Source organism: Salvia splendens, chromosome 12, assembly GCF_004379255.2.
Source record: "Salvia splendens isolate huo1 chromosome 12, SspV2, whole genome shotgun sequence".
Taxonomy (NCBI): Eukaryota; Viridiplantae; Streptophyta; class Magnoliopsida; order Lamiales; family Lamiaceae; genus Salvia; species Salvia splendens.
Window position 1 is genome coordinate 30157286 of NC_056043.1, and position 25563 is coordinate 30182848.

At 39.8% G+C, this 25563-nt stretch overlaps 5 protein-coding genes and 1 non-coding gene across 8 annotated transcripts; 5 read left to right on the forward strand and 1 right to left on the reverse strand.

Moving 5' to 3' along the window:
• Nucleotides 1–621: 621 nt before the first annotated feature.
• On the forward strand, nucleotides 622–5413 carry LOC121758949 (ABSCISIC ACID-INSENSITIVE 5-like protein 7). Of its 3 annotated transcripts, none has more exons than XM_042154406.1 (5): nucleotides 622–856; nucleotides 2909–4041; nucleotides 4682–4753; nucleotides 4842–4871; nucleotides 5010–5413. In XM_042154406.1, exons 1-5 carry the CDS (start codon nucleotides 799–801, stop codon nucleotides 5082–5084), a joined length of 1368 nt encoding a protein of 455 aa, XP_042010340.1. In that variant the 5' UTR covers nucleotides 622–798; the 3' UTR covers nucleotides 5085–5413. The 3 variants fall into 3 exon arrangements, with proteins under 3 accessions (XP_042010340.1, XP_042010339.1, XP_042010341.1); XM_042154405.1 differs by lacking the exon at nucleotides 622–856 and adding an exon at nucleotides 953–1769; XM_042154407.1 differs by lacking the exon at nucleotides 622–856 and adding an exon at nucleotides 1816–2401.
• A 3261-nt stretch (nucleotides 5414–8674) lies between these two features.
• Nucleotides 8675–12911, forward strand: LOC121757366 (methylcrotonoyl-CoA carboxylase beta chain, mitochondrial-like). Its single transcript, XM_042152920.1, has 10 exons — nucleotides 8675–8975; nucleotides 9060–9179; nucleotides 9536–9970; nucleotides 10181–10271; nucleotides 10387–10619; nucleotides 10720–10884; nucleotides 11645–11719; nucleotides 11932–12063; nucleotides 12421–12477; nucleotides 12542–12911. Exons 1-10 carry the CDS (start codon nucleotides 8763–8765, stop codon nucleotides 12746–12748), a joined length of 1728 nt encoding a protein of 575 aa, XP_042008854.1. The 5' UTR covers nucleotides 8675–8762; the 3' UTR covers nucleotides 12749–12911.
• A 186-nt stretch (nucleotides 12912–13097) lies between these two features.
• Nucleotides 13098–13170, forward strand: TRNAR-UCU. Its single transcript has one exon. It is a non-coding gene; the product is annotated as a tRNA-Arg (tRNA).
• A 1663-nt stretch (nucleotides 13171–14833) lies between these two features.
• LOC121759553 (thioredoxin M3, chloroplastic-like) lies at nucleotides 14834–17791 on the forward strand. Its single transcript, XM_042155184.1, has 2 exons — nucleotides 14834–15172; nucleotides 17180–17791. The coding sequence occupies exons 1-2, from the start codon at nucleotides 14995–14997 to the stop codon at nucleotides 17497–17499; spliced, it is 498 nt and encodes a 165-aa protein (XP_042011118.1). The 5' UTR covers nucleotides 14834–14994; the 3' UTR covers nucleotides 17500–17791.
• Nucleotides 17792–18389: 598 nt separating this feature from the next.
• Nucleotides 18390–21268, forward strand: LOC121758731. The gene is made up of 2 exons (XM_042154119.1): nucleotides 18390–18626; nucleotides 19045–21268. The coding sequence occupies exon 2, from the start codon at nucleotides 19095–19097 to the stop codon at nucleotides 20676–20678; it is 1584 nt and encodes a 527-aa protein (XP_042010053.1). The 5' UTR covers nucleotides 18390–18626; nucleotides 19045–19094; the 3' UTR covers nucleotides 20679–21268.
• A 407-nt stretch (nucleotides 21269–21675) lies between these two features.
• Nucleotides 21676–25157, reverse strand: LOC121758730 (probable receptor-like protein kinase At1g49730). The gene is made up of 8 exons (XM_042154118.1): nucleotides 24692–25157; nucleotides 23712–24263; nucleotides 23344–23625; nucleotides 22993–23254; nucleotides 22870–22922; nucleotides 22712–22779; nucleotides 22548–22637; nucleotides 21676–22462 (listed from the first exon to the last, which is right to left on the reverse strand). The coding sequence occupies exons 1-8, from the start codon at nucleotides 24789–24791 to the stop codon at nucleotides 21848–21850; spliced, it is 2022 nt and encodes a 673-aa protein (XP_042010052.1). The 5' UTR covers nucleotides 24792–25157; the 3' UTR covers nucleotides 21676–21847.
• Between the last annotated feature and the right edge of the window lie 406 nt (nucleotides 25158–25563).

A 25563-nucleotide genomic window follows, 5' to 3' on the forward strand; every position in this document is an offset into this window, starting at 1 on the left:
TTCTTGATTTTTTTAGAATTACATAAATGAAATAACTAGTACTCCCTCCATCCCACTAAAATAGAGGCGTTTCGTTTTAAGCACTCGTTTTGAAAAATCATAGTAATAAGTTAGAGTGAAGAGAGAGTAAAGTAAGTAATTTAATATTATAAATAAAAGCTCTTTTCTACATTATTATCTCTCTTACTTTGCTCTCTCTACACTCTAACTATGTATTTATATTTTTTTTAAACAGAGTGCTTAAAACGAAACGCCTCGCCTCTACTACAGTGGGCGACGGAGGAGTATTTATATGAGAAATTCAAGTTCTATATAAGAAACCAAAGGGCCCTGCGTTCTTGATTTAATGTTGCAATATGAGTAATTGTTGAAATAAAATAAAGTTTAGATGCACGTACCAGAATATTTGATTTTTTTTTTCATAATTTAGTGGGAGAATACAAGGCCATTAGTATGGCACGTGGTCCAACTCTTATCATACATTATTCTTCAGAAAATTGATATATACTCTTGGTATCTTTCATCAGTGTTTATGGGCAAACTACAAATTTAAGCCAAAATAGGGTGATTTATCACATTTTGTCAAATAAACTACAAATCTAAGCCAAAATAGGGTGATTTATCACATTTTATCATTAGACAGTTTGGTATAAAGGTAGATAACAGTGAATTGACTGAGAATCTGCATTGTTGAACCAAGCACTTATACTCAATTGTTTTCTTAAGCAGTCACTTATCATATTTGAATTCCTATATAATTGTGTCACCCTGTCTCTATTGCTTCACGCAAGCTACTCGATGCGACACCATGTCAACTGCTCAGACGACGCCAATGGCTCCACTTCAATGTCTTCAGGTACTCCCTTAATCTCAACTAAGATGACACATTTTCCTTTTTAGTTTATCTCAATCAAGATAACACAATTCTATTTTTGGTAACTTTCTCCCTTCAATTAAATATTCAATTCTCTTTCTCCCTTTATTTAATACTTACGCCCACTATTTCTTTTTTCCAATTGACCAAATTAACCAACAACTACTAAGATTTCGTGTCGAACCATATCTGGTGGTTTTGAAACCTTAGACATGTCTAGCTAGAACTAAGGGAGTAATTATTTGTCGTATTATAAAATTAGAATTCTTAAATAGACCTGTTAACTTGAAACTTAACTTACACTAAAAAAAAGGTAAAAGAGTTGTAGAAAATGCTTAGACAATTTCAACATTATTGGAGCTAGCTCTCTTCAATTAACCAATGAAATATCAGATCTAGCACACAAGTTTCTACAGTGCGCACGTAGGCGCACTCACGCTTTTCGAGAAAAAATCCCCCAAAATTTAGTGCGCGCACTGCACACCCCCATAAATAGTGGGCCACTCTGACGTCTGGCACACACGCGCGACGCGCACAATCACAACTCCGTACTCTCTCACCACGAATCAGCCAATGATGTGCCGCCACCACTCAACTTGTCGGGTGTGAAGACGTTCCAGATTCGGCCACGTTACGCGACGCGATTGGCTGGCTTGTCACATCGGGTACCTCCCCGTAGGGGCAATCTGATTGGTCCAGGTTTCGCGATAAGAGAGGGCGGAAGGATTAAAATATTGCGGAAAATGGAAAAATGAAATGACGGAAAATGGGTTTAAATTAAAGGGGAGGAGTCGTGGCGATGGAGCGCTAGACACTTGTCGACTCCACCAATCATCCAAGCGGCGGAGAAGAAGTAAACGACACGATCGCCATCTCTCTCTCTCTCTCTATAAGGGTAAATCCTCTGTTTTTTTTTTCTTTTTTTTTTCCTTTAATTTTTCCCACTCTCTTCATACAAATTCTAATTCTTCTTTTTCTTTTTTTTTCTGATTAATTTCAGTTTAGGAAGTAGGTATTGAATCCGTATGAGTGTGATCTGTAACTGATGTTGAGATTTATATGGAAATCAATTAATTTTTGAAAAAAAAAAATTGTGCGTTTAGTCAAGGACAACTGAATCGAGCTTACTTCTTAGGTTTAAGAGTCCGTACATTTTATCTTCAACAAATCTTCTTCTATTTATGGTTATCGAGAGTGTTTGGAGTGATCTCGAGAAACTATGGAAAATGTTTTGATTTTCCTTTTATAATCATCGATTGGAGTTCTCGTTCTTTTTCTTCTTCTTCTTCTTCTTCTTCTTCACTCTATTACTAGTGATGAATGGTATAAGTGAAGATAGATCATCTCAGAGCTTGAATTTCAGAGTGATTATATGCGTTTTGATTTTCGAGCTGCAAAATGAGTTCTGGAAAAGAAAAAAGCGAATAAGAAGGATGAATAGTGCTTATGATTATGGAGAAATATAATACTTATGCAGATGCTGTACTGGATTTCTGGGGAGTTCTTCCTGAGGGAAATCATAATTGAGTATGTCACTGCTTGAGAATGTGAAGTTTAGTATGGATTGAAGTTTTTGCTTCGTGATTGCTTTTAGATCTGAAATTAATGATATGATTTAGTAAGATCCTTGTACATATAATCATGCGTGGTTTTAGGATTAAAAAAGGGGTTTTACGCCATAATTATGATGTAAGTATTCAATTAAAAGCTGGGTCACTATAGTTTTGTCAATACTTTAAAGCTAAGTATCAAACCATCATATATCTCTTTTTAGTATTTTAATATGTAGTGAGTGCGATTTGCCTTGGTTTTTAATCTATCACCTGATTTCATTCACTGGCCTACACTCTTTCTGAGTTCTTCCAATCAAATGATGTGTAGGTTAATTGTCCGTCCGAGGTTTAACTGATATTTTCTGAATTTATTATGCAGCCGGTGGTCCTTAGCTATCACACAGAGAGTTGATACAATGCTTTATTACTATATTCTTAGTTATTATTGGTGAAATACTAATGATGATGAACTTGATCACAGCTGCTGGCTCCACTGCTTGCATACTTGGAGCGATGGGGTCCTACATGAACTTCAATAACTTCGAAGACAGTGTGCAACAAGATGGCAGTGGTGGGAAATCGGCTGGTAGTTATCCATTGGCTCGGCAGTCTTCTGTGTATTCTCTAACATTTGAAGAGTTTCAGAATACTTTGGGTGGATCTGGAAAGGAGTTTGGATCCATGAATATGGAGGACCTTCTAAAGAGCATTTGGACAGCTGAAGAGACTCAGGCCGTGGCATCTTGCACAGATGGAGGAAATGGAAGTGTTCCTGGTGGCAATTTGCAGAGGCAGGGCTCGTTGACATTGCCGAGGACGCTTAGCCAGAAAACTGTTGATGAAGTGTGGAGGGATTGTTTAAAAGAATCTGTTGCTCCGAAATCTGCAAGTGGTAGTGGTGGTCCGAATATGGGGCCGAGGCAGCCCACCTTGGGTGAGATGACACTGGAAGAGTTTCTGGCTCTAGCTGGTGTGGTTAGAGAAGATGCCCAACCTCCTGGGAAGGTAAACGGCACTGGTTTCTATGGTGGTTTACCTCCATCAAGTGGCAATAATTCTACTCTAAATGTAGGGTTTCAACAGCCACCCTTGAGTCAGGGTTTGCTGGGCAACCAACTCGCAGAGCAGAACAATATCGTTCTTAGTTCACCGACTTTAGGAATCAATATGAGCGTTGTAACATCTTCGCAGCAGCAACCCCAGCCACAGTTACAGCCTCTATTTCCGAAGCAAACAACCTTAGCCTTCTCCTCGCCTACACAACTGAGAACCAATGCTCAGCTGCCTAGCTCAGGAGCAAAAGGTGCGGTGGTGGAGATGAAGAATGGTTTGAGTAACACACGTATTCCTGGTGGAGCACTCTTCTTGGGTGGATTAAGCAATGGGGCAGTAGTTGGAACTGGGTCTCCTGGGAATAATTTATATGCGGATGGTATTGTTAAGAATAGTTCAGGCACACCATCATCTGCATCACCTTCACCTTCACCTTATAACTTTGGGGAAACTAGGGCAGGCAGGAGATCCTCTGCCTCTTTGGAGAAAGTGGTCGAAAGGAGGAGGAGGAGAATGATAAAAAACAGAGAGTCTGCTGCGAGGTCCCGAGCTAGAAAGCAGGTGATTCATTATTATGGATATGAATCTTGTATTTATCTGCACTGTTATGACCCTGTGTGTTCTCTTCTTATCATTGTGGTGAAGTTGTACTAATTGGTTACTTTTGGTCTGATTTGAACTTATTTGTTGACACGTGTTCTGGTAAATGTATATTTAAATGGCTGAGGGTTGAGACGAAAGTGATTCCACCTCTCAAAATTATCTCTGGACCATGTAGGCCAAAGTCGAATCTTAAAGTCAACTTCCCGGTGTTATCTGAATGAAGCCCGTACACTATTTTCTTGTTTATGTGGCTATAATATGAATGAATAAACGGTGGATGGATATTGGCAACATGTTAGATTATTTATATAAGTTCCAATGAAATCCTAAGACTGCTGGATTTATTTCTTCATTGTTCCGTTACATGATTGTGGGCATGCTGCAGTAATATGACAATGAGTAGTTGCTCGCGAAGTATGCTCGTGTATCATTCTCAAGTGCATAATATTCAAGTGATTGTGTGATACTAGTTGGGATTCTGTATTGTTTTCACTCCTCTGTGAAATATCTTTCAATTAAAGGAGAGAACTTTTAGTCAACTCATCGTCCTTTTCTATTTCCCGAGCATACATATGATAATGCTACTGAAAATATGCAGGCATATACTCTGGAACTGGAAGCAGAAGTTGCAAACCTTAAAGAATTAAACAGTGAGCTGCGGAGAAGTCAGGTAAATATCTGTACTTGATCAATAACTATATACACATCGAAGTAAAATTTGATGATGTTACGAACGATCTTTCTCAATGCTAATGCAGGAAGAGTTTATGGAGATGCAGAAAAATCAGGTATCAGTTCTCATCAATGATTTTCACAGTAATTCAAGTGTGGCAATGAGCATGTTTGAATAATGCAAACAATCACATGCTCCTCTTGTATATATCTAAGTTATATCTTTCTGAGCTTGTTTTTTTTTCTCCCATCAGATCTTGGAGACGATGGATAAGTCGTGGGGCAGAAAAAATAAATGCTTGAGGAGGACACTCACCGGACCTTGGTAGAGAGTAGAGCGGTTACTCTTATATGTACATAAGAGTTTGGACAGCTTATGACGATCCTTGTTGGATCCGGATCTCATTCAACGAGTGATACACTCTCATGTACAGAAGCAAAAGAGTCCATGCTGTATGTTGTGGTGCTACTACTATTAATTACGAATGACTATTTCTTGCTTCTCTGCTCTCTTCATCTTGCTGTGTATCTCAACTGCAGCTTATACTCCTACTTTTGTTAGGGTTTAGGTCTAGCAGAATATAGTATTTGACACCAACAGAATGATGTTTATATAAAGTCTGTATTAATATATGTTTATAACTATGTTTAAGCTGTAGTCATCTGTCTAATGATGGGTTATTTAATCACTAGAATGCATCTGAATATTGGACGAGGGTTAGTATAATTCGTAAAAATGTCCGGTTTTGATTATATTGGAGTTTAGAGTGACACTTGCAAATTTTCAACATCATAATCTTATTTTTCACTACTTGTTTTTAGTAGTGTTCATAATTTGTATTTCCCTCCCTCTAAATTATAAAGACTTCCGAGGAAGTTATGATTATTGTAGATTTGTAATATTAAGACATGAGTGCAAATGCGCATGATTATGGCACAATTGTAATTTTTTATTGACTATACATAAATTGTTCATGTACATAATATTCTTAAATTTTTACATAATATTCTTACATTTTTATGTGAATTTTAAAAAAATTAATTTTTTTATTTATTTACTGTATTATATGTAGCAATAAGAAAGAAGTGATATAGAAATTTTATGTCGAATCATAACATGATTTCGAGCTTGTTTCGAATTAATTATACAATATTTAGTAAGAAATTTTTTTTTGCTTAAATATATACATATTTAAGTTAAAATTTCAATTTTTTTTCTAAGTGTTACAAAATGATTAGTACGAAACTTATTTTAAATCAATTAATGTTTATAAAACGATTTTCAATGTAACATGTTAAAAAAAATTCGGTCATGTACGTGCAATTATATACATTTATCACTATCCTTTCTTAATAAATATTCGTATACTACATTAAGATGTTCTTTATTGCTTTTTATGGTCTTTCGTTTTGTATCCAGTTATAATTGTTATCATTAAAAATATTCTATTCTATTGTGATTGTGTCCCAAATTATAATTGTTATCATTAAAAATATTCCATTCTATTGTGATTATGTCCAATTGTGTGTAATATTGTAAGTCTGGAACAAGTTACATTCAAGAGAAATTACTCATAGTATATGATACTCTACAAATTATAATTTTAATTTATAAGCAGTACTATTGTTTTACTAAGGTGTGAGTGCTTGACGAGCCAACTACCTAATTAACTTTCCTTCTACAACGAATTGCTCATCAGTCTCTACTTACAACACATCATCGTCTCTTTGTTTTGTCCCGATTTATCGGGACAACAGCGAGATCCATTGCGGATGCTCTAATGATATCTCCGAAAAATGAAAAAATACAAGAATTAAATAAATGAAGATAATGTAACGCAGACATGGATGGATATGAATTACAGGTCGGACATTCTGATTTGTACTACTATAAGGTCATCCACAACGCTGTCTCTATACCGTCTCTTAAACCGTCTCTTAACTACTATTTGAGCACTATTTGAGGGCCCCACTGTCCTTTTTTCCTCCATCTCTTAACTAAGAGACGGAACCTGCAACGCTCCGTCTCTTAACCGTCTCTTAATTACTATTCATTCAATTTAATTTATAATTTTTTTTAAAACCCAATTCAATTTAAACAAACACACTTTATTAAAATTAAAACAAAAAAAAACACACAAAATAAAAAAAACACACAAAAAAAAAATTTAAAAAAAACACAAAATAAAAAAACACACAAAATAAAAAAAAACTAATCGGAAGGGCTAATCATCCTCCGGAGGCGGTCGAGGTTGAGGGGGAGTCGGAAGGCCAAGTTGTGCTGCCATATGCACAATTCCGTTCCACCAGGCCGCGAATTGGGAGTGCGAGAAGCGGGAAGTGTCCGCCATTGTGGCGGTCATGTACGCCACCATAAGTGTGTCCGAGCCTCCTCGCGAGCCCGATCCTGAGGCCGACTGGCTTGATTCGCCTCGGCCCTTCCTTGCTCTAGCCGCTTTCGCCGCCTTCGTCCCTTGCGGCCGACGGCGCCCACTCGCGGATCCTCCTGCAGCGCCGACTGTACCCGCAAACTCCTGGGATTCAACATCATGTTGGCTGATGCCTTCAGCAGTGTCACCACTAGACGCACCAGCACTAGACGAGTATAGGCCACTCGCCGTATGCTTCGTGCGCTTCGAGGTTGAGCCCGAGCTGGAGCGGAAACCGCCGGCCCATCGTTCCTCGTCCTTGACGGCGCGCCAAACATCAACAAATCTGAATTGATGTCCCTCGTCCTGGTAGTAGGCGCGCAAAGCGGACGTCAAAATGTCGGTGGTCGTGGCGCCGCTTTGGTAGCGCGCCTCTTCCGCCGAGTAGATGCCGCAGAATTTTTTGACCTGTCGGTCGACTCGGTCAAAGTGACAGCGGATCATTTTAACTGTGCGCTTGCGGGAGCGGTTCGGCTTTATTTGGTGGTAGACCTCGACAACCTTTTCCCAGAAACACTTCCGGGTTTGTTGATTCCCGACGATGGGATCGTACGAGACCGTGATCCAGGCGTTGTACACCGCCATCGTTTCGAGGTTGTTGTACGGATGTCGGCCAAGATCCTCTTCCTCTTCTTCCTCCTCGTCCTCGCCCGTCTGGGGTTGTACACTGCCTCGGCCACCTTCACCGCCTCGCCCACTTCCACCGCCTCGGCCTACTCCCGGCGTGGGATCAACTGGAAAATCCTCCCGGATCTGGGATAATCCCTGCGAAAACCGCGGGACGTTGGGACGAACATATGCAACAAGGTCAAAATTGGGTGGTTGGTACCCCCCCGGCGTCGCCGAACCCTGGGTCCCCGGCGTTGACGAACCTCCACCGCCCAATGTGTTGATCATGTTCTCCCAATCGCCGAATGAGTTGAGATCCCACCCGCCGGAGCCGGAGCCGCCATAGTTGCCCTCGCCGTCGCCGGACATCTTGAGTTGGGTTATGAAAATTTCAGCGAAAATTTGAGAGAAAATTTAGATGATAGGAAGAATAGATGTGTAGTTGTGTGTAAATGAGGATGGGTTTAGAAGTATTTATAGAGTAAAAAATTTAATAAAAAACAAAAAAAATATAAAAAAAAAACAAAAAAACGGTAATAATACCGTTACAATTTTTTTTTATTTAAATTCGAATTTTTTTAAAAAAAAATATTTATTGCGTCAGCACGTGACGACGCCCACTCGCGGGCCGGCGAGTGGGCGTCACGCACGACGCCGGGCTGCGCCACGTCGCCTAGGCGCGTGGCGAGACAGCTCGTCTCGTGGCTCGCCGAGGCGAGACGCGCGACGAGACGGGACGAGATGGAGGCTGCAACGCGTCTCGCCGGGGTCTCGTCTCGCTGAGACGAGACGCGAGACGCCGGCGAGACCCGTTGTGGATGGTCTAAATGATCAGCAACATCTAATATTGCCGTAACTTTTTAAAATTGGCTAACAAAACGACGACGCTGCAAAGCTACAAGTGTAGAGAGAGAAAGAGCGCGCTCAGCAACTAGTGTAGAGAGAGAGAGAGAGAGAGAGAGATCAGAAATGCTACGAAACTTATTAGCTAGAAGGATTCAGTTACCGGCTTCGAGCCGATCAATTTCACGGCGGCGGAGGCAGAATTTACCCCTCTGCCCGTCCCGATACTTGTGCTCTAGTGTACTGCCCGATACGCTTGACCGGACCTCCGACTCCTATGCCCGCAACTCTGAAGCCATGGAAGGCCTAATTTCTCAACTACACTCTCATATTCAGAAGGTATCGCCTCTCTCTCTCTCTCGTGTGTGTATGAAGTGCTGCATTAATTTCTGCGCCTGAAATTTGTGGTATTTTATGAAATAGGTGATGAATGGCGGAGGATCGGAGGCTGTGAAACGGAACAGAAGTAGGAATAAGCTTCTTCCTAGAGATAGAATTGATAGTTTGATTGATCCTGGTTCTTCGTTCCTTGAGCTTTCTCAGGTTTTTTGCCTTGCCTGATTCAATTTGATGTATTATGTGAAATTCGTGCTCCATTCGAATGGTTAATCATGTTAGCTGTTTAAATCTTCGGAGCTCGTTAGGAAATTGGGGAAATGTTTAATCAACAAATGCAAATAATATGGATGTCATTGTGTAATTCATGCCTCTGTTTTACATTTGAGTCTGTTTGGCATTTTAATTGCTAGTGAGTGTGACAATGATAGATTAGCATGTTTAGTTTGAGAAATCAATCATGAACACCAGGTAGTTACACTTAGGTTTCACTGTTGTAGTATTTGCTTTGATATGGTTTGTATACTTGTATTGCACCTGATTTCATGTTTTCTTAAGTTTAGCTTGCTGGCCATGAGTTGTATGATGATCCATTACCATCCGGTGGAATAATTACCGGTTTTGGTCCGGTGCATGGGAGGCTCTGTGTGTTTGTTGCCAACGACCCCACTGTAAAAGGTGGGACGTACTTTCCCATCACTGTGAAGAAACATCTTAGGGCACAAGAGATTGCTGCTCAGTGCAGATTACCCTGTATGTATCTTGTGGATAGTGGAGGTGCTTTCCTTCCAAAGCAGGCTGAGATCTTTCCGGACAAAGAAAATTTTGGTCGAATCTTCTATAATCAATCTCTCATGTCGGCTGATGGTATCCCTCAGATTGCATTAGTACTTGGCTCTTGCACAGCTGGTGGGGCTTACATTCCTGCTATGGCTGATGAAAGTGTGATGGTGAAAGGGAATGGAACAATATTTCTTGCTGGACCTCCACTTGTAAAGGTGAGTTAAAACTTTGGGTGAAGTTATGCTTTTATTTGAACCTTTTAAATCGTGTTAAGAAAGTGTAGCATGTGTTTTTGAAATTATTGTACTTAACTAATGCATATGCAGTGCTTTGGGTTCTTCTGTGGTAAGGCCTTTGATGTATATTGTTCAGAGTGTTCCTTGCATGCCTGTCTTCTAAAGGAGGCTTATTTGAACTTTTAGTAGGCTGCTACTGGGGAGGAAGTTTCTGCTGAAGATTTGGGGGGTGCATCATTGCATTGCAGGACATCGGGTGTTTCAGACTATTTTGCTCAAGGTATCTCTATCTTTGTACTCGTTTTAAATGAGGAAGTTGGTTTCTATACTGATTTTAAGCTACAAACATATTTCTCTTAGACATCTTGATTGAATCACACTGTGCAATCTTGTAGACGAACATCATGCACTGGCTATTGGCAGAAATATAGTTAAAAATCTGCATATGGCTGGCAATATGGGTACACAGCACCAAAGAATATCTGATTTCAAGGAGCCTCTCTATGATGAAGCTGAACTCCGTGCCATTGCACCGACCGATCTTAAGCAGTCATTTGACATCCGATCAGTTATTTCACGTATTGTTGATGGTAGTGAATTTGATGAATTCAAGAAATTGTATGGAACTGTAAGCCCTGATGATTCCCTTCAGACTTTGTTGATTGGTTTTATTTTATCCTAAAATATGATCTTTTAATCGGGTTATTCACCACCTCCCCTTATGGCAGACACTTGTGACAGGCTTTGCAAGAATATGTGGCCAACCTGTTGGCATTATTGGGAATAATGGAATTCTGTTCAATGAATCTGCGGTGAAAGGAGCTCATTTTATTGAATTATGTACTCAACGAAACATCCCATTGATCTTTCTTCAGAATATTACTGGATTTATGGTAATATTCCAATTGACCTCAGTTACTACTTTTATGATACTACTTGATGATACTCAGCAAGTAGAAATTGTACATTTTACTTTACTGAATGCTTATATGTTCCATCTGTATGTGATACAACGTTGCTTCCTTATTTGATAGTAGTATCATATTTATCATTACAGTTTTGAGGACCATTTGTGTATGTTGAGACATATTGACCAAGTAAAACTAACTCTGAGGTTGATGTTCCCTGGAAAATGAGTGCACAACAAGTTCTCAACCTACCGATTACCTGTTGTCACTTTAAAGCTTTCAGTAATATGCCAAACCCTTCAATTTTTGTTGGGTTGAAACTCCACAGCCATTCTTATGATTCTTCTCACATGCGGTCATGCCTGAGCACCAATCCGGTAGTCATGAATAGTATAATTAGCGTATTCAATCTTAATTCACTGAAAATGGTGTTGTAATGAATGCTAGCTGTATGAAGAATACTGAACTTCATATACCATTTGGAGCAATTTAAGATGAATTATGTACATCTAATAGATGAAATAGGAACAATCACAATATTCAGATGCCAGTTCTAATAAATGGAGGAAATTAGTTACATAATATCAACTGTGCTTTTGGCAAATTTGAAATATGCATCTTTTATCCAAATCTGTTTGGGAATTAACCTTCTATGCTCATTGAAGTGGTTTTATGTTTTGCTGAAATCATGGATATGACTACTTGTTATGAATCATGAAACTCTTGGTAAATTGATATATTTCAGGTTGGCTCTAAATCCGAGGCAAATGGCATAGCAAAATCTGGAGCTAAAATGGTGATGGCAGTTTCATGTGCAAAGGTTAAGATTTCTTATGAACATCATGCATCTTTCCGCCCCACCCAAAAATATGTCCATCCCATTCCACTCACTGTCTTTTCTTTCCTATAGAATTTGAGAAACTCGCCGTCATGCTCTTTTTATCTGTATCTATCCATTTTAACTGTTTGTATGGAATGATAATAGAAACCTAATAGAAGTATTGTTTTTTCTCTTATTTTCAACGACTTTAGGTTCCAAAGATAACAGTGGTTGTTGGTGGAAGCTTCGGAGCTGGAAACTATGCAATGTGTGGGCGAGCATACAGTCCTGATTTTATGTTCTTTTGGCCAAATGCTAGAATATCAGTAATGGGTGGACCTCAGGTAATAACATCACTGAATTTACGTTAATTTGGCCAAATGCTGGAATATTGTTAATGGGTGGAGGGCCGCTAGTCACCTATTCCCACATGTGTAAATTGGCAACTTTGCCTGATTTAATTGGGTTCTTGCTAATCTAAAACTGATGCATATTATATCTATAAACACACACGTGCGTATGCACACGCATGCACTTGAGAGGAAACGTAAATATTTCTGCTAAACGTGATTTTCCTATTAAGCAGTAGCAATTTGAATCTAGCTTTAAGGTTTGGTATAACTCCTTAGCATCAGCAGTATGTGATATATAGAGTATATGAGGTGTTTCTTGAGTGTTTTCCCTCTTATCAATTTCTGCAGGCTGCAGGCGTGCTGGCTCAGATAGAAGGGGCCAGCCGGAAAAAGGCTGGAAATCCGGTAAGGCTAGTTTATCCATTGACTGAACCTTATAGTACCCAACTAACGCAAAAGTATTTCGCAGTGGAGCAAGGAAGAGGAGGAGAAGTTCAAGGCAGGAGTGGCGGAGGCATACGAACGAGAAGGTAGTGCATATTACTCGACAGCAAGGCTTTGGGATGACGGCATCATCGACCCAGCTGATACGAGGAAAGTGTTGGGTCTCTGCCTTGCTGCTGCGACGACAAACCGCAAGCCTGAGAGCACCAAATATGGCGTCTTTAGAATGTAATGCTGATCTCCGATAAAGAACAAACTGGGCACAAATAGTTGGAGTTGATTTTAGAGGGCTGTAAAGGAATGGAGGAAACTCTATCTGCTGTTTGGAGTGGTGGATGAATAAAAATTTGTTGTCAATTTTCATATGTTCATTTAATAAGTACTATTTTTACCCACATCTTTGTTTTTTTTCAAATATAACACATAAATTACAGTGATGCTTTTCATATCAAAATTAATTTGGCCGAGAAAACAAAAACACAATTTATAATTTGACAGCCTTAATTTTTATAGCATCAAGTGAATAAATTTGAAGGTAATTAAGCATATTAATCAAAAAAGAAATGCGCTTTAAAACAAAAGCGCCCGTGGCCTAATGGATAAGGCGTCTGACTTCTAATCAGGCGATTGTGGGTTCGAGTCCCACCGGGCGTGTGCATCCTTTTTATTCCTATTTTTTATTTATTAGGAAAATAATTAATTCACATGCCAATAAAAATATCCCCCACTATGAATGTACTCCACATCTTCCATATATTTATTTTTCGTGTTAAATAAAAATATAGCAGTATGTTCCAAACCCTTATACCAGTCATCTGAAGCACGTGCTGAAAATCACTTACGTCTGAATTAGTATTACTCCCTCCATCCCCGAATAAGAGTCGCTAATTTCCTTTTTGGGATGTCCCCCATTAAGAGTCACTCTACCACTTACCATTTTTGGACATCAAAATTACCCTTAATGTTTAGCAAAATTTACAAAGAATGCCATTATTTACACTAAAAAAAAAAAGAAAATGCAACCCCTCATTCTCGATTAAACTCACTCACTCTCGACCCTCTCTCACTGTCGACCCTCTCTCATGAATCCTCTCCCCCTCCTGGATTCATCGACGACGTGAGCTCCGCCAGGCCTCCAGCTGCTCCGATCTCAACACCACCTCCTTCATCCGCCGCTTGATCCTCGCCGAGAAGCCGAATCTCATCGTCTTCACCGGTCTGTTACTTAATTAACCCTTGCTGCTTTTGATTTTGCCGACAGATTTGCTGAAATTAGCTGTTGGTTGCAGGGGATAACATATTCGGATTCGATGCGAGCGACGCGGTGAAGTCAATGAACCAGGCGTTTGGTCCTGCAGTTAACTCCGGCATCCCGTGGGCGGCGGTGCTGGGGAATCACGACCAGGAGTCGACTCTGTCGAGGGAAGGTGTGATGACGCATATAGTGGGGATGGAGAACACGCTGTCACAGCTGAATCCAGGCGGAGCTCACGTCGTCGATGGAATGAAATTGGCTTTTTCCCTCTCTATTTTTGGGAGGAGTTTGAATTTGTGACATTGTTTTTTGATTTAATTTTGCAATTACAGTGCAACTTGCTGATGTGAAATTAGAGTGCAAGTTAACAGTGAATTTGTGAGTGGTTTTCGATTCAATTTTTGGCATGAAATTGGATTTTGCACCTTTTTTTTCATTTAATTTTGGTAAGACAAATTTAATTATGGAATTTAGTTAATCACTACACCATTAAATTTAATTGAATTGATTGAGGCAGTGAATCTGCATTTGTAAAATTAAAATTGAACATTGAATTGATTTAATTAAATTTATTATACCAAAAGTCAAAGAGGTCTCACATTTCACTACCTACCTCCATTTACTGCACCAACTATTCAAACACTTCCTTAAAACTCGTGCCGAGTCAAACAACGACTCCTAATCGGGGACGGAGGGAGTATATTTTAATGTGCATGGTGTATAAAAAACCAAATAGAGAAAACCAGTTGAATATGATTGGAAGAGATACTAAATTTAAGCGAAAACGATATTTAATTATTTTGATATCATTTCTATTGAATCGTCGAATTTAATTAATTAAAAAACAATTAAAATGGAGACATTTTTATACTTGCAAAGCAACCGTAAACAAAGTTATATAAAATGATTATGAATCAAAAGATAGAGTGATTTCGAATCGAATTTTGGTATTTATGATTAAGCTAATAGTTACAGACTGTCAGTGAGCTGTTGCGTTGATAACAATGATCCAAAATTCAAATTAACAATAAACAAAAATAATTAAATAATTAAACAGAAAAAGGTAGTAGCAAAACAGAAAGTAGTTGAATATGAGTCGCCATCTCCACCCGATAATCAAAATCCCACGTGAAACATTGTTGAGTGATCCATCGCCATTACGTTCTCTTCTCTGCTAATCGATTTCTCAAATTCGAACTCGATTTCGCGTTTCAATCAGAAAAATGGCCGCCTCTTGTTGCTCCACTGCCGTCTTCTCGATCTCCCGCTCCCAAACTCGGTGCCAAGTTGTGCCAGCGACTCAATTGCCGCAGATGAACCAGCCCGGGCTCTCGTTTCGGGCTCAGAGGAGCCTTCAGGCCCGAAAATCGGTGCGAGTGTCCAGCCATGGGGATAGCAGAAGTAACTTCTTCGAATTTTAAACATTTTTTTCTTCTTAAATTTAGTTCAATCGATGTGTTTTACATTTGCATTTGTTACTGATCTGATGATTATTATTCTTGATCATGGTTAATATGGCATTTAATAATGGTATATTTATTGTGATTGATTATGTGATGCCTTGATCTATATGATTGTGTGATTCTAGGTTAGTCGTTGGAATTTCTGATCTAGGACAGAATATGCTTTATACAGTAAATATATCTACAAAGGAATGAACTACCATTTCACTTTTTTTGGTGAGTATGAAACCGAGATGGAGTCTTGAATCTTGATTAACTATTATAACCTTGTATCACATAAGTTCCATGTATGATGTATGCGATCTTTACTGTGGTTGGTGCATTGTTTTTCTTGGCTGGTGGGAATGGTTTGGTTCTGTTGTGATGTTTTTAATTTGTTGAGTGTATTATTAGGCGTGGACGCATAGGTTGTGCAGTCACCTTAGTTCTGGACTTGTATACTTATGTGATTAAGATGAGCTGTGTAGATCATACCGTTGCTAAATGAAGCATTTCTGCTCCTGTGTTTGGCTTAATCATGATTATTAAATTTAAGATAAGTCCAAGGATGGTAAAATTGTAAAGGAATACCAAAAGTAAGAATTAGGGAGAAATTATAATAGGTAATCATAGAATCTTGATTATCTATTATAACTTTGTATCACAAACGTTCAATGTATAATGTATGTGATCTTTGCTGCGGTCGGTGCATTTCATTTTTTACTTGGCTGGTGGTCTTTGTTTTTCTGAAACTCCTCCACTCTGTTGTGACGATTTTAGTTTGTTGGGTGTATTATTAGGCGTAGCCGCATAGGTAGTACAGCCCTTAGTTCTGAGCTTGTATAACTATATGATTAAGATGAGTTATGAAGGTCATAGTGTTGCGAAATGAGGCGTTTCTGCTTGTGTTTGGCTTCATCATGATTTTTAAATTTAAGATAAGTCCAAGGATGGTAAAATTGTAAAGGTATACCAAAAGTAAGAATCAGGGAGAAATTATAATAGGTAATCATAGAATCTTGATTATCAATTATAACTTTGTATAAAAAACGTTCAATGTATAATGTATGTGATCTTTGCTGTGGTTGGTGCATTTCATTTTTACTTGGCTGGTGGTCTTTGTATTTCTGAAACTCCTCCACTCTATTGTGACGATTTTAGCTTGTTGGAGTGTATTATTAGGCGTAGCCGCATAGGTAGTACAGCCACCTTAGATCCGAGCTTGTATAACTATATGATTGAGATGAGTTATGAAGGTCATAGTGTTGCCAAATGAAGCATTTATGCTTTTGTGCTTGGCTTAATCATTATTATTAAATTTAAGATAAGTTCAAGGATGGTAAAATTGTACTAAGGAATACCAAAAGTAAGAACTAGGGAGAACTCAGATTGTGGTCTGGTCTCTGCTTAAACCGGTTTGGAGGTAATAAGCAACTGTGTTGTCATCTGAAACTATGTTATGATCTGCATCTACCAATCGTGGCGTTATATCCTTGATGAGTTGTTGATCAGACATTTTGATATGCTTGGAGATAGCTTCTTTGGGGTGAAATTAGAGCTTATTATGGTCAGCCGATTCATGATGCTTTATATCTTTTCACTTTTGGACATTGCAGTTATGAACTCTCTTTTGTTAGAGGATTTGATTTGATGGGATTTAGTGCGTATTAGGGCTGACTATACTTAGAAATCTGGCCAAGTGTTACATCATTCTCATTGCCTTTGTTTGCTTTGTAAGTTTACTGTTCTTGCTTTTTACTCTGTTTTATACTAAATGGAGCCGCCGACTTCAATGTGAATCATGAAAATTGAAATGAAGCAAAAATGGTAAAATTGCATCTGTGTTACTGGTGGTAAAGTTGGGATGAAAATGAAGAAAGCAAACTAACAGATATTGCTCTTTTCTATCTCAATACACAGAGATAAAATGTCGCTTTGAACTAAGTGCTTCTTTTCCCCTTTTCAGCTGCAGTTGTCACTGGAAAGTCCTGGGACAAACTGATCATAGACAGCGAATTACCTGTGCTCGTGGAGTTCTACGCGAGTTGGTGTGGACCCTGTCGCATGGTTCATCGAGTAATAGATGAGATATCCACTGAGTACTCGGGGAGGCTGAAATGCTTCGTTCTTGATGCGGACACTGACTCACAAATTGCTGCAGACTACGACATCAAGGCTGTGCCGGTGGTCTTGCTGTTCAAGAATGGTGAGAAACGCGACACTGTTGTTGGCACCATGCCAAAGGATTTCTATGTGGCTGCCATTGAAAGGGTTCTGTCTTCATAGATCTTGTGAATTGGCTATCAGAATGGGAAGTTTGAGAATTTAATGCTTCGTCTGTTAAATGAATTTCATTATAATTTTGTACGGTACAATACATTGCCTTCTTCTCTGCGCACGCGAGTGTTACTACTGTAGAAAAACACTCGTTAGTGAGGCTTACGACCGTTAACCCGTCCGTGATCTCTCAAGCAATGAAGCTCTCTAGTTTTGCCACTTTTGTATGTACAGGTTTTGGTGTACCTAACTGTTTCTGGTATTCAGGAATGTGAAGATCCATTTTAGATGGCTTTTTTCACTTTCTTATGTTCTTGTTTTATGGCTTTTGTTTTAATATGAATTTGGTAGATTGATGTCAAATTAAAAGCTGAAGATCTCAGTGAGTGACTGTCAAAATATATGACCAAAAATTAAGTTGAGACAGACATTTTTTTTTCTCTAAAATCATAAATTTTGCTGAAATTTGGTCTTTAAACTTGAAATTTGATCATAAAAAATAGTATGAACATAGTGAGTTTCCCATGAATTTGATTTTTTTCCAAATTGAAATCAAAAGTTTGTGACATTAGAGATCAAATGATCAGTTACTATATTATTGTTGCTAAGTATTTCAATATATTTCAATGTCTTTGTTAGAACACATATTAGAAACCTATATTTGTAAAATTTATACTTAATGCAAATAATTTATAAATTTATTTACCTTACATATAAATATTCAAAGTACGTCGTTCGAATTGTGAGAAAACTTTTGTTATGTCATAAATTTTTTTCCGTAAAATTTGAGAATACTAATATGAGTTTTAATTTGATAAATTAACTGATATTCCTTCTATTTAAATTAGGAAGATTTTTCGAGTGTATTAACTTAGGAAAGAAATACTGTACAATAATTAGAGCCGGCGGTACAATCTAGTAAGCGAGCCTTGCAAGATACGTCTACCATCATTCAACGTCGGTTTACCTTTTCTTTGCCGATTTCTCCAAAAATTTCCTCTCTCGCCGTCGCTGCCCAATAATCCTCCAATTCTTTCTCATATAAAAACACTCCTGACCATGTTTTTACTCTAGGGAGTATAGTATTTATTGGAAGCATTCAATCTTTACTCAATCCAGCTTGATTTTTCTTTGGGGTTAGTCTTCTCTCTCTACAATTCAGTTGGTATCGATTGAAATTCGTTGTGGGTTTCTGTTTCGAGATGATTTTAGTTGGAAGATTGGATCTTTAGTTGTTTCCTGAATTTCTCCCTTTTTTTGCTCCTTAATTATCGATTCATGAACAGAAATTCTTGAACTTTTCTTGATTGCTATCTGTTTCATCAGTAGGATTGCTTTTTGTTAGGTTTTACAGTACTTTCCCCATTCTTTACTTGATTGCTCGAATTTTGATTATATTTTGAAACTTCTGAATTTTTGCTGAGTTGTGTGTGTGTGTGTGTGTTTATTTGAATATGTATGATTACTGCTGAGGGTTTTGTAATTGATTATTGGTTTCAATCCTTTTTTCCATATGGTTTGTTTGATTCATTCTTTCTTTCTTCCTTTGATCAGTGAAAGACCCTTAACATCAGGAAGCTATAATTCTGCCAATTCTATTACTGATGTCGAGCTCGAATACATCTTTGTTGGCATTGAAAACCCAAGGAGCCGATCAATCAAAGAACTCGAATGCAAATCCATCTGTGCCTACTCAGCATCAGAGTCGGGGTTCCCTGCACGTGCCTGTGGCAATCCTTTGGGACATTGAGAACTGTCCCGTGCCAAGTGATGTAAGGCCCGAGGACGTGGCTGGTAACATCAGGATGGCTTTGCGGGCTCATCCTCTTATTGATGGATTGGTCACTATGTTTTCTGCCTATGGGGATTTCAATGCTTTCCCCAGACGGCTACGAGAAGGCTGCCAGAGAACTGGTGTCAGGCTCATTGATGTTCCAAACGGTCGAAAGGATGCTGCTGATAAGGCTATCTTAGTTGATATGTTCCTTTTTGCTCTCGATAACCCTCCACCGTCTCCCATTATGCTTATATCAGGAGATGTTGATTTTGCTCCGGCTCTTCACATTCTAGGTCAGAGAGGATACACTGTCATCCTAGTTATTCCCTCTGGAATTGGTGTTTCGTCTGCTCTGAGTAATGCTGGGAGGTTTGTTTGGGATTGGCCTAGTGTTGCTCATGGGGAAGGCTTTGTGCCCCCCGCCAAGGGATTGAAACCGCCTTGTGTAGGTACTGCAGAAGTTACCGGGCTTCTAAAGGCATGTCAGGTCAATGATGGTGTTGAAGGCCATAATGAAGAAGAATCAATAGTGTATCAGGGAGCTTCAGGAGGCTGTTATAGTAATACTAAAGAGGTTCCGGTCGTGTCACAGTCTCTATCTGAATATAGTAGTAGTTCAGTAGAGCTCCAAAATCCCATGAGTGGAAGATCACACAGTCCTCCATTTGGATTTAACGAAGTTTCAGCGGGAACACCTGTTAATTGTGAGCAACACGACGTGATGTGGGTACAGCCGGGAGATCTCGTTGGTTTGAAGTTACAATTGGTAAAGTTACTCGAATTGTTCGGTGGCTATTTGCCCTTAACTCGTCTTCCAGCAGAGTACAAGAAGATGTACGGCCGGCCTCTGTATGTTTCTGAATATGGTGCTGTTAAACTCGTAAATCTCCTGAAAAAGATGGTTGGTTCAATCAGTGTCGAGGGGAAGGGCCAGAGGAAGACTGTCTGCCTCCGTAACCCAAAGCCTGAATCAGTTGGTCCTACGCCTGCAGTGATTTTAGCTAGGCGAGACAAGAAAGGAAAAGCTTCCATGGAAGATAACATTAACATAATGGCTGGAGCTTGTTCTTCGGATGAGTTGTCAGATGAAGAAAGGACGGCTATTGAGGAAAACGGTGGTAAGAGGGGAGGAGGAGAGAAATTTAGCTCTGAGACAACGGGTGATTCACAGGCTATTGATAACCTTAAAAGGTTTAGATATGAGCTTCAAGACATCTTGGTAAGCTACTCTTGTCAAATTTTTCTTCAAAGCTTTGAGACAATATATCATCAACGATACAAAAGACAACTCGATTATACGAACTTTGGAGTGAGCCATCTAGGAGAGCTTCTTGATAAGGTGAGAGATATCGTGGTGGTGCAGGTGGATCCGGTAAGTAATAGGGAATTTATGATTGCTATCGGTGCATAGTTGAAACATTTTGTTACACGGCCGGGCCTAGGTGGGGTCTCTTCTTCCTCATCACGGTGGTTGTTCTCTGTTACCTTTATGTTTTTTTTTGAAGTGGAGAACGCAGAGTCTGCATTACCCGTGCTGTTTAACGCAGTATTGTTGTATTTTATATGGAGCGGTTACTACTCAAACACTGAATCTGATCAGCCCAATTGGGAGATCTTTATGTATATCTTCGATTATTGACTTGCAATACATGACCAGAAATTCTCTTCACTTAAACTCTCTTGTTCTTGATAAAGATCAAACCTTTGCATTTTCCTGATTTTGATTACTTTGAAGCAATACCATCATCACTGTAAGCTGTTGCTTGCAAGATTACTAATCTATTAGTGTCACACCTAGTTTCCCTCCGGCTGCTATCGGAGAAGTGCATACAAGTGAATAGTGGCGGCTTATTGACACCGGGTACACTTACTACTCAACTTTGCTACTTTTTCAAGAAATTTAGTGTTGGCCTTAGAAGCTCTTGTTAGTCAACTAAACACATGCTGTGTGGTTAAAAGGAATTTAGTGTTGAGGGAATAAAGCTATTCATTCTTCTCTTATTTTGCTTGTTAAATGTCAACTGTATGTATGTAGAGCAAATGATTATGCCGTTTTTGTGTCTGAACCATATTTCTTATGTGGTCTTTAGATCTGATATTGGGAAATATTTTTGCATATAGAATCGATTCCGGTTCATTTAAGACGTCTGCTGCCTCGTGCCAGAGAAATGAGAGACACACCCTGCTACGCGCTGTGGAAGCGTGTAGTTGTGCTTGAGATGCAGAGCTGTTGGCTCGGGTTTCTGTTCTGAGACCATGCTCATATCTCGTGGCATATTTGTAATTTTAGTTGTGTCTGTATCCAGACATGGGACACCCAGTTGCAGAAAGTAATGAGATTGTAATTTTTTGATCGCAAAAACATAATCACTTCTTTCACAAACAAATAAATACAAAAGAAATAAGAGTTCAGACTTGTGAAAAAGAATATGTTCCCAACAAAACTACATTTTCCTGCTGATGTATGTTGTCCCTTCAAGTCTCAAACCATCTTCTTCAAGACATGAAGCTTCCCAATAAACATCACTCTTTCGTGTGACGGAGCTTCCTCCCGGTTTCGTGTATGATGCATACTCGTCCTTAGATGGACGGTGTATTGTTAGGCGACTGCGGCGAGCCCATCTCCAGCAGGAAGCTCCGGCTGCAGTATGATCTCGACGTGCTCGAAGAAGAAGCAAGATTCCTGTCTCCACTGGAAAACACATTCTTCCCTCTGCTCTTCCTTCCCCTGTTTTCCGTGCCTTCACCTTCGTCGTCCTCGACAGCTTCAACAAACCCACTGTGCATAGGCTCCGAACTCTCGTACAAAAGCCTCAGAACCTGCTTAATCGAAGGCCTTGCCCTACCCTCCCTCTGGGTGCACCATCTCACGATCGCAATGGCTGTCCGGAGCTGATCAAAGTCGTAAGTATCGCCTAAATACGGATCCACGAGCTCGTCCATCCTCGACCCCTCAGAGTCCAAAATGACCTGCGCCCACTCAATGATGTTCTTGTTGTCCTGTATAGCTCGCCTTCCGGTGATCAGCTCTAGCAAGACGATGCCGTAACTGTACACATCACTCTTCTCTGTTAGCTCCCGACTTATCACATACTCAGGGTCCAAATAGCCCGGAGTTCCTCGTATGTCGGTGTTTATGGGTTCGAAGAAAATCGAGCCGTTTTTCGAAGCGTGTGCGAGGCCGAAATCAGCAAGCTGGAGATGGCAATGTGCATATCCATCAATATGGTTGAACTATGTTCTTATAGATCAAAAATAGAAATTCACTCGTCATAGTTACCTTAGCCACAAAGTTCTCATCTATTAATATATTGCTCGACTTCACATCTCTATGGCACAAAGGAGGATCACAGTAATAATGGAGGTACTCCTTCAAAGGGAAAATCAATTTTAGGGTTAATGTGACTTTCAAATCTATCTTATGAGGAATTTTGATGGACTTACGAGTGCATTCGCCACGTCGATGGCAATCTGAATCCTAGCCCGCCAGCTTAGGGGAGTTCTACCCTCCGCTGAAAAACGAACAAACACGCACTTAGTGAACGAGTCCATTCAAGTCTACGACATAGATATGTGTCTCGAATATTTGTCTGATAACATACCATGAAGATGATCCTTTAAGCTTCCATTTGCCATGAATTCATACATCAGAAACCTGTGACAAAGGAAGTGTATGTTATCCTTTTTCAGCTTAAGAAGTATGATGAGATACGTGATATGCATACCTCTCGCGCCTCTCTATGCAGAAGCCTCTCAAAGCAACAAGATGGCGATGGTGCAGTCGAGCAAGGAGCTCCAGCTCCCTGCAAAAGTCTCCTTCTGCCTGCTCCGACACTTTGCTCATCCGCTTCACTGCTGTGACTAAACCACCCTGAAACTCTGCTTTGTAAACAATTCCAAACCCCCCTTGTCCGATGACAGTGTTGAAATTGTTCGTTGCTTTCTTCGTCTCTCTGTAGCTGTATTTCCTGAACGTACCTGGCGGACCTTCACAGGGTACGTAGATTACACGACAAATGAGATTTGGATACATATAAGCCTAAACTTGGGAGCCTTGACTGGAAACAAGAACATACCATCCTGAAATTTTTTCGCAGAAAGAGCAAGAGCTTTTGGGGGTGCATCGTCGTTTGCATCACTATCCTCCAGCTCTCGATGTTTCCTGCGGATCAGGAAAACCAATACTGCAAGCAAGATCGAAGCAAGTACTATAACTGCTACACCAATGCCTAGAACCACCGCTAGCCGGTTGATATGATGATTTCCCTTCAGAGAACCGGTCAGCGAAAGCTGAGTCGGACTAGCAGCACCGGGCGAAAGGGGAGATGTCTCAGGTGGAGGTACAGGAGGGGGAGACCCTAAAATTGGCAGTTAAGATTTTAACAAATTATTCGTTTTCACATCAAAAGAAGCCGGCTAAATTAAGAGAAGACGTGAAGCCTACCTGCAGGAATGATGAGGCCTTGAACACCAAAGAAACAGCTGGCAATGTCGAGCCTTGACGAATAATCAACTTGGCTAGCAAGAGCAGCAAAAGTTGCATCCCGACAAGTGCTCAAAGTCACATTATCTATAGGCCCTAATAGATTCCTAAGATACAGAACGCCCGAGTTCAAGCACCTCCGACAAGCTTTATCCTCCGCGAGAGGCGCCCTGCAATTCTCAGCGACATCATCAAACTTCGGTGACTGAAGCATCTGTGTGACAGTTGAACGGCCTTGGCACTTGTAGGTTACATGTATTTTTGGGCCAAACCCACAGAAAACTGTGGCGTTGCTTGTCACCCCGTAGAGCTCAAATGTTTTAGATATGGTGCGAATGCATCTTTCTGACATATCAGCAGCTACCCCCAATTCGCTCGTGGCGTTTGCATATTGGGAGACGGAGATAGCAACCATGGCATTGATGTAGCGACAACACCTCCCTCTCTCGGACGGATTGGAGCACTGGGACGCGACTCGTGTGAAATTAGACCCGCTCAAGTCCAACGGGCAATCTACATAAACAGAAGCACAAACATACCAATTACCAAATGCCAAACATCGTTAAGCTCTCTCTTTCTGGTTCATCCATAGCAGAAAGAACACTATCTATCAGTCAAGCTGCAATTCTGTAATGATGAATTCATCGATTTCTCTGAGGTTTGCTAAGTTTTGCCATTGCCACTGCTTAGTTACTAGTGCTTAATTGGATCCTATAAACTGAAAAATTTGTAGAGCAATGACATTAAATCCCCAAATCTCCAAAGTTACGTGAAACCAAAGCTCTCACCAAATTAAAAATATTTACACAAATCCTTTCCACTTCAAATCCAAAACCTCAAATTAAAATGTGAAATGCAGATTCAAACACAACTTAAACCTAAACCATAAACCCCCAAATCCAGAAAGTAATTAGATGCAATAGAAGTAATGAGCGAGTTACCAGTAGCAGCCATTGACAAAGAAAGCCCCAATTGAAGTAGCAGCAGCGCCGGAAGCAGAGAAAGAAGAAGCGGCGGCGGCGGGGGCCAGCACTGCGCCATGGAAGAAGAGAGGCGTATTTTAGCAAGGGTGCTGGCGAAATGGCATTGCGTGGACTATGAACTTTCCTAAATCAGTTTCTCTCTTCATTAAATTCCTCAAACTGTTCATTGTTAGCTCATTTTCACGAATCTCGGTATCAATTTCAGGACCTCTTTAGGTGGGGGCCATGGATGAGCAGCTTGGCTTTCTTCTAACATTCATTAAAAATAAATATAAATATTTATTTATTTGTTTATTTATTAAGAAATGAATACTCCTAACTCAGAAAAAAAGAACTCTTGGGTGGGAACACAATAAAGAAGGTTGATGTTGGCATCGGAAAATAGAAGTCTTATGAATAGCAAACTAAGAACAGAAGCGGGCTCGAAGGATTGGGGTTGAAGTTATCGCGCACTGTTGAATCGGCAACTATTTCTAAGTTGGTTGAGCCTCGACCCCACCTGTATCCGTCGTCGGGTATAGTGCAACATGCCTTTGTTACCGTGTAGGGCACGGGCTGTGTTTGTACCTCTTTCTTTATTCAAAGAGTAATTGAAATTAATAAGAACTTTAAGATTTGTTTGGACACCAAATTTGCTTTTTTCTGTTGTCTTTTATCCTCAGACCATGCTATATTCCCCCACTCTACTCTCTCGTGTTCCCTTTGCTACTTTGTATTCTTCTTATACAATTATGTATTGTAACTATCAATTAATAACCAGCGTATTTTCCCCAAATATACATACATATACACGTAGTTTACTCCATTTGTGTTATTGTTTTTTTTGGTAA